Here is an 8,866-nt window from a genome sequence, read left to right as displayed (position 1 = left end):
TATTATTTCCTATTTTAAATTCTATCAATTAGGCAATCACTCAGTGAGCATTTCATATTCAGTAGTTGTTCCATATTCGGTAGCGATTCTATATTTGGTAGTCATTCCATATTCGGTAGCCGTTCAATTAGTCAATCAGTCACCAGTCGTTCTATATTTGTTTAAGAGGTAATAATAAGTGTGTTTGTTTCAAAAAAAAAACTATTATTTGATACAAAAAATTATTTTTTTAGGGTTTAAAGGATGTTTGTTTCATATTTTTTAAAAATTATTTTAAATAGGGTTTTAAATAGGCTTCCCGGCCAGACCAAACTTTTAAAAAGGTCAGATAAAAAAAAATCTATGATAGACCGTAGGCTAAAAAATAAATCGTAGGCCAGACTCAGACCTTTCAAAGCCTGATCTGACCTATTCCCACCTCTAACCACAAAGAAGAAATTTAAAAATATTTGTTATTGCAAATTTTCCATTTTTTTAATTATTTAGATATCCAATAAATTACAAAAATTATATTTGTAGTATCTTGAATATTTTAAAAATATTGATGCTAACACAAAACTTATACGTCGATATGTCATTAGCCCAATGATGAAGCTAGTTCATTTTTCACGAGAGGGCCAAATATAAATAGTAAATAAATTATATACTAAATATATGATAAATAAGTAATTCCTTCACAATAAAAAATATATATATAATAACACATGTATCTAGTGCACCCTAATAAGTATTGTTTTTTATCTAGTACACACTTACTAATATTATTTTATTTTATAGTAATGATATATATATTATCAATTTTTGGATGGCAATGACTACTACACCTTAACAAGAGGCTTCGCCGCTATATTAGCCTAATACGTTCATAATGTCACACACAAAATATATAATACGTTAATATTGCCAAAAAAAACTAAAAAGCCTTAAATCTTAATAAATAAATATAATATTGATATGACAAAAAAAACTAAAAAGCCTTAAATCTTAATAAATAAATATAATATTGATATGAAAGGAGCAACAATATTGATAACGTATTTAAAAAAAAATCGAGCATAATTGCTCTGAGTTCCTTAACTTAATTTCAGTAATACTCTAATAATTTATTTATTTATTTATATTTTATTTAGTTTTTTATTTAATTTTAAATAATAATTTGATCCTTTATTTCTTAAAATGCTAACAATATTATCATTTTTTTTTTATAAAAATTCATCAAAAAATTTAAACAAAACCCATAAAGTTAATTATCATCTTCAGTATAATGCAAATTTCATCAATTCATAACTCAAATCTTCAAATAAACTCATATTTTTATTCTTTATTTAATGAATTTGATGTTGTTGGAGATTGAAATATGAGTTTATTTGAATATTTGAGTTATGCATTTTGATGAATTTTCTAAGTTTTTGTAAATTATTCATAACATTGTTGATATTTTAAGATATAAAGGATCAAGTTTTTACTTAAAATTAAATAATAGACTAAATCGAAAAAAAAAGATAAATGACTGAATCTAAAATTAAGTTAAAGGACCGCAAAAGCAATTATGCTAAAAAAATTCTCACGTAATATTATTATAAAAGTTTAGTATTGTCAAGAGGTTTATACATTTGATAAATTATAACAAATTGTGTGGGTGATATTATAAATAGTTATGAAAAAATTAAACAGTACAGATGATCTAACGATTATGATTGATTAACAATATAATTTTTTTTTTTATATTGACGATGTATATAAATTAATTTTTTAATATAATACTATAAATAAATATAATTATCATTAAATGTCGGTCGACTATAAGGTAAATATGAACATAAATTTTTTTTTTACTAAAAAATGGTATTTGTTTATTCAAATTGTTAAAAATCACATTGATTAAGAAAAATATAATTCAAAGTAGCTAAAAGAAAAAAATGATAGATTTGCGAACAAACTTACAATATACACGTTAATATCAAAAAACGATAAAATATCTACAAATGTGACAAAGTCTACAAACTAATAAAATAGATGTGGATGAAATACTCAAAATCTACTATAATTATCTATTATCCCTATTTATCTTCATCCCTAAAAATCTGAAATATTTTAAATATGAAAATTCTCAAATCTTAAAAATAGAGTCTCATTTTCTCTTAAATATATATTTCTTCTTCTCCTATTGAAAATGGAACCCTTATTGTAGGTGGAAGCATGAATCCTCTGATAAGTAAGTGGTGGCCTGATTTGAAATCAACTAGGATGTATCATCATTTAACCTCTATTTCCACATTTTTATTCCCTGCAAAAATTCACACAAAATGTTTCTTGAAATTTACAACCTCAAAAGGATTATCCTTATCAATTCATATCATTTCAATACTTGTACTATTTAGTTGTGTGACTGAGACCCGTGATTATTGTCCTTGTTGTGAATTATGTAAAACTTTTATAAATTACAAGAGTGTATTTCATACTTGAGATTGAGATAAATGATATTTAACAAATGATAAATTATATCATAAAATTAAAGTTTTGATTTTAACATCGTTGTTTCTCTTAAGTAGGTCAGATTGTAATATAACGATCTTTGTTTTTGTTTTTGCCTAGTCTTATAGGAATGTATCATCTTAGATTGTTGTTGAACCTTTTTTTTACTGTCATGTTTTGTTTATCTTTTGTGAATAAAATGTCACTCTAAATCATTTTTTAGATTTAAGAATTGGGAAATAAATATTTAGTGGAAGAAATAGTTTTATTTTCAAATTTGAGGTTTGAGGGATTTCAAATTTTGGGGAAGTAGATAGATAAGAATGTTGAAAAAATATAGCAGTTTCAATATCACTTAATGTGACACCTCAACAAACTCAAAAGAGAAAATAATTTAATTATTATAATTCAGTTTAAGAGATTTTTTTAATGTAAACTCAAATAAAAATCCATTCATTTTATGTTTTAAAGTTAAAAGCTTTTTATTCTCCATATGGCTCAATCACGTTTTCCATATAAATAATCATTGAGCCAATAAAATATTACAATAATAAAGATTGAAACTTGGGGTTATTAAACAAGAAATTTTCTTTGCTTCAAATAAGAGAATTAGACATTGATATATAGTAGTTAAGTTTAATTATTCTCTAATAATTTTGATAAATATATATTTATTATTTAAATTTTGACTTTTATAGTGAGTCCCTCCAACTTGCTAATTTGAAAGGGAAAAAAATGAATACTTTTGAAATGTATGTGGGGGTAAGAAAAGAAATTCCGAAACTAAAAAGGGGAAGAAGGGTTATTGAGAAATAAAAAGTCCGGAACAGAGGCCCAAGAAACAAAGAAAAGAGACGGGAAGTGAATTGGCCCACAAAACAAACCCGCGCTTTATCCTTTTGTTTTTGTGCTGTAATAACTGTATTCGAGCTAAGGTTTTGATCTTAATGCTATGGAAGCTTCGTGTATTGTCCCCTCTTCCTCTTTCATTCGATTCAGGTTCCCTCTCTTTCTTTTCTATCACTTCCTTTCGAATTCCATATATTTTACATGGTTCTTTGTTTCCACTCTTCTGTTCTATTCCTAATATTTTATCATTTAATTGGGGTTACTAAGAAAACCATAAAACACCACTCGCTGAAAACATTCACGTGTTTACATATGGCATTGATATCAGTTAATCATTTTGTGATTTCTTCATAGTTTAAATTATTAGAACACAATATTTGGTTCAAGTGTGGAAATGAAGATAATCCATAAGTGTGTCAACTCTTGATTTTACCTTACTTATGTGATTACAATAATTTGTGGTGGCTTGGTCTAACATATATTTTGTTATCTATTCCTCTCAATTAGGACGAGCAAAGAGCTTCCGCATGTGCTGTCACTTCATGAGTTAAAAAGAATAATATGCTTCTCAGTTTGTAATCATAAGCAATGTTACAATGAAAAGCTTTACATTATACCCATTAGGACCATTTCTCGGTTCTGCATTTCAAGATCTTTCGCTAGGTCGTTGGAACTTGGCGGGACAGGACCACATTGTGATGCTAGTTCTGGTTATTCAGCTCCTAAAGACAATCAGAGGTGGGAATTGGTTCAAATGATATTGACTCTTCCTCTCTTCTATTATTTATTCCTGTTGTATTATAATTTTATGATCTTCAGAGAGAGTGTTGTTGTGTCATCACTGTGACTTCGATTTTTTAATTCTTGGATTAACAATGTTCTGCAAGTTCCGCATTTCACAGATTCAGCAACTTTGAGAAAGAATTGGAAGAATTATTTGGTGAAGTGAAAAAAATGATCAAGATGGGAAAGAAAAATGATGCCATAGACCTGCTTAATGCAAATTCTGAAATGGTGAAAGAGCGTCTTAATGCAGGCACTAAAGGCATAGACGAAGCTGCTATTTTAGACGTACTAGCTCTTGGTTACGTGGCTGTTGGAGACTTGAAATCTGTTGGTTCTCTGTTGAATTTGGTACTTTTTTCCTCAACCCTCCTCTTGTACATTCTTCAGTCATTTTGATTTCTTTTTATGCCATTAGCTCAACTCTCAGAATCCATATCATGTATAAGTATAGTGTAATCAATATTTTATGCCTTTTTAACTGTTGTAAAAGTTAATACTTAAGACTGGAGATATATGGGATGGTAATCGTACCAGATTTTTCTATAATGAGAATGAAGGAAGAGTCAGTTGTTAGTTTTATTTCATTTTCTATTATGAGTTAACAAATTTGTCATGGTTTGTTAAGCTTGAACAAATAAATGGTCACCAATAATATAGGCAATTATCTGCTATCCTTGTCTGACAAGCATGTTTTTCATGGCCAGTTGAAAGAAGTTGTTGATACCTTAAAGGATGATACACCGCGTCTAGATTCAATACTTATGCATATGGGAAGTATGTATGCAACGTTGAACAAGTTTGAAGAGTCATTCGACACATATCAAAGAACTCTCTACATTGTGGAGGGGATTTACGGTGAGTGCATTTTTCCGTTAGTGATGTTAGTCTTATCTATGATTTATTATTATTATTATCTATCTGCAGTTAATGGCTGTGGGTATGTTGGGTTGCTTAACTGTTTGATTAAAAGACTGCAGCTATTTTCTTGACATTTTTCAATTGGCCATGTCTAGTTAGAACTTAGAAGCTACTTTAACAATTCTCCATCTCTAGATAGATATCTTAGAGGAAATGATCTGTGTATTTGTTCCATTTTTCAAAATTCTGGTATTCTTTCTTTTAGGCAAGGATAACACTATTCTTGTCACACCCCATTTGGGTATGGCAAAAGCTCTTGGTTCTATTGGAAAAGCAACAAAAGCAATAGAGATATACCAACATGTAATCGCTCTTTTGGAATCAAATAGAGGTGCCGAAAGTAAGGATTTGGTTGTACCTTTATTGAGTCTTGGCAATCTTTTACTGAAAGAAGGAAGAGCCAATGATGCAGAAAGTCGTTTCACTAGGTTAAACTTCCTAGTTTTGTTTCCTTATTCAATATTTAGTGCATTAGTGGTTCTGCTTTGTTCTATATTAACTCTTTATTGTTTTTTTTGTTGTTGCTAGGGTTCTAAACATATACACAAAAGTATATGGAGAAAATGATGGAAGAATTGGAATGGCTATGAGTTCCCTAGCCCAAGTGAAGTGTGCTCTAGGTAACTTCATAATTACTGCAGCAATGCTTTTGTTCTCTCTTTAAATGGGGTCCAAATACTGGCCTCAATTTCTTCTTTCCTTTTATTTTTTGCATTATCAAGTTTAGGCACTAATCGATGTGCAATATATTTGGCAGGGAAGTCAGATGAAGCAATTCATTTGTTCAAAGGTGCTCTTAAGGTCATGAAGGATTCAAATTACATGTCACCGAACAATAGTATAATGGAAAAGATGAGGGTAGATCTAGCGGAGTTACTCCATACTTCTGGGAGGTAAGCTTCATAAACTTGGTACTAGGAGCAAAAGATTTTTAAGTACTATTGGCATTTACAAACAGGAGTTAACTCATAAACACTAACAGTGTGAAAAGCTTTTACACTATTAGGCAATCATAATCGTTTGATTATTAGAAAAGTTAGACTTTTATTATATCTAACTTAAATGTTGTACACATGATGGCTTGTGATTGGCAAACACCAGACAGTGTAAAACGATTTATACTGATAGTGCATCAAAATTATTCTCTTATGAATAAGTTCAGACAACTTAAAAGTACTTTTTACACACCATTTGCGTCTTTAGATAACCTAATAATTTTGTTGTATCACCTCCCACTCCCCAAAAGAAAAAAATTAAGACTAAGAACACATTAGTCTATTTGATTGAAACTTTATGCATATGTAACTCAACACTTATTGTGGTTGGTGGTTTCTATTGCTTCACTTCAAGAGGGCAAGAAGGCAGAGAGATATTAGAGGAGTGCCTATTGATTACAGAGAGGTACAAAGGAAGGGAGCATCCCAGCTTAGCAACACACATGATAAATCTTGCAACTTCGTACTCAAGGTCAAAGAATTATGCGGAGGCTGAGCATTTGCTGAGACGAAGCCTACAAATCGTGATAAAGCATAAGGGAACTGACGATCAATCCATCAGCTTCCCTATGTTGCAACTTGCAGCTACACTATACCATTTGGAAAAAGACGACGAAGCAGAGAAACTTGCATTGGAGGTTTTGCGCCTACGCGAAAAGGCTTTTGGAGAAGATTCTCTTCCTGTTGGTAAATTTCCCCTCCCCTCCTTGAAAACACAGTCTACCTCAAGTTTATATGACACAAGATAGCCATTGATGTATAATATCTGTTTTATTTTAATTCGTTTGTTTCAGTTTTATAATATCTATTTATCTTAATTTCAGTGTCCATATTCATGTCATATGTTTTTGACTTTGAATTTTGAAAAGATTGTATTAATAAGGAGTTCTTGATAATTCTAGCGTTGATTTAAGTATAAATTTGGAGGGAAAAAAACTGAATGGTTAATAATGGTAAAATTGTCCTGAAAAAGGTCTGACCAAAATTAAAAATTGTCTTTATATAATGGTATAGATAATTCCATTCAGTTGCATTTCACATATTGAGTATAACCATGGAATTCTAATGATGAAGAAAAAAAGGATGAGCATAATTTTCCCAGTTTTTTTTTTTTTTTCATCTTTATGAAACTGATATTTATCATATATTTTATGTATGGCAGGGGAGGCTTTGGACTGCTTAGTGTCTATTCAAAGCCGAGTTGGTAAAGATGACAGTAAGTTACTGGAACTGCTTAGGAGGATACTGAATATCCAAGAGAAAGGATTTGGACATGAGAGTGAGCAGGTTTTGGTTACCCTAAAAAAAATGGTATACTACTTAGATAAGTTAGGAAGAAAAGATGAAAAGCTTCCCCTGCAGAGAAGGTTATCCGTGCTTAGGAAGAAGTATAAGCAGATGGTTAATCACTAAATTTGTATAATGTTTGTGATAATATTTTATCCTTCTTTCATGCATGAAGCATTTCTTCATATGTTTATATATTTTAAAATCATGTTTTCTAATCCAGTGAGGAGAACTTGAACTTCTGTCTGTATGCTAATTCACGCTCCTAAAAAATTAGAACAAGATTTCAGTTTCATAGTATATGAGCTGCGTTATTTAAAGACACAAATCAGACACCGTATCTCAAAACTGTATCAAATACACAGATTATGTGGCCGGATTTCAAGGAGAGAGCTTTGATGTATCAAATACACAGGGTCCGATGTCATGCTTTGATGTCTCGAAAACATTTTTCATAGTAAATAGACAAAAATTGCATGCTTTGCATTTTTTATGTAACGAACATTATGTACTCTTTTTTTTTTAGAAGAACTATGTACTCTTATCTTAAGAAATTATTATACTGTCATGGTAAAAAAGACGGGGAGGATAATCAACCTTGATGATATTATCCTATTTGGAAATGTTAGTTAAACAATATTATTATTTTCCGTTTATTTTGGTTTTTAGTATGTTATTTTGAGGTTATTTTAAAAAAAGTTATTTGTAATGTAATTTAATTCACTTTTTGAAAAAATGAATGATAAAAATATTGGTTTTCTCTCAATATATGTCATGAAATGACATAGAAATTCAATTATGTTGTTATATTATATATTTGATAACAAAATTTATAGTACTACTTTTAAAATATTTAACTAAAAATGATTGAAATGAGACTTTAACTAAAAATAGTTCAACATTGTAATTTTTACAAATATTAAAGATTAACTTAATATAAAAAAAAGTTAAATGATCAATTTAATATTTTCGTAAAACTGAAAAGACTACACGATATATTTTATCCTTTGTATTCTTAATTTTTCTTTATCTATTTATTAAAGAGTGATGGTTTAAAACTACTTTTTAACTTAAATTACCTTGTAGTCATGTTTTTTTTTTCTTATTCTTTTAATTAAATAAATATCTTTTTACGTATGATTGATAAAACTTCTACTAATCTAAATGAATGAATGTGTTTCTTTAATAAAGAATTTATTAGAGAGAATATTAGTGATATAGTATTAGTTTTGTAAAGAGGGTCACCCTTCCCTTCAAAGGGTTACATTCATGGCGTTTTGGAGATGTATTTGACTTCATGCAAGCAATAGAGAAGTGTTGAATGGAAGTTATTGCCTGTACGACAGTGACGTACTGTTCAATAATTGAATGCATCGTTTAGGTACTAATCAATCTGACCGTCATTTTCTTTCCTATATTATAAGGACAGCAATTGGAACACGAAAGAAAGTGTTTTTTACTTTTATATTATGTTTTGATTTAACTATACTTTTAATTATAAATGTAACACCGTATTTTATCCTTTCTTAGTTTTCAAAGTTTTTTATATATAAAAA

At 29.3% G+C, this 8,866-nt stretch overlaps 1 protein-coding gene across 2 annotated transcripts; it reads left to right on the top strand.

Moving 5' to 3' along the window:
• Positions 1–3,317: 3,317 nt before the first annotated feature.
• On the top strand, positions 3,318–7,610 carry LOC101489644 (uncharacterized). 2 transcript variants are annotated; one of them, XM_004502618.4, is made up of 9 exons: positions 3,318–3,474; positions 3,832–4,062; positions 4,227–4,458; positions 4,815–4,965; positions 5,234–5,456; positions 5,557–5,648; positions 5,786–5,921; positions 6,379–6,710; positions 7,186–7,610. In XM_004502618.4, the coding sequence occupies exons 1-9, from the start codon at positions 3,428–3,430 to the stop codon at positions 7,434–7,436; spliced, it is 1,695 nt and encodes a 564-aa protein (XP_004502675.1). In that variant the 5' UTR covers positions 3,318–3,427; the 3' UTR covers positions 7,437–7,610. The 2 variants fall into 2 exon arrangements, with proteins under 2 accessions (XP_004502675.1, XP_073224230.1); XM_073368129.1 differs by lacking the exon at positions 3,318–3,474 and adding an exon at positions 3,601–3,735.
• The last annotated feature ends 1,256 nt before the right edge of the window (positions 7,611–8,866 follow it).

This window comes from Cicer arietinum, chromosome 5 (assembly GCF_000331145.2).
Source record: "Cicer arietinum cultivar CDC Frontier isolate Library 1 chromosome 5, Cicar.CDCFrontier_v2.0, whole genome shotgun sequence".
Lineage (NCBI taxonomy): Eukaryota > Viridiplantae > Streptophyta > Magnoliopsida > Fabales > Fabaceae > Cicer > Cicer arietinum.
This window is presented reverse-complemented; position numbering and strand designations above follow the sequence as displayed.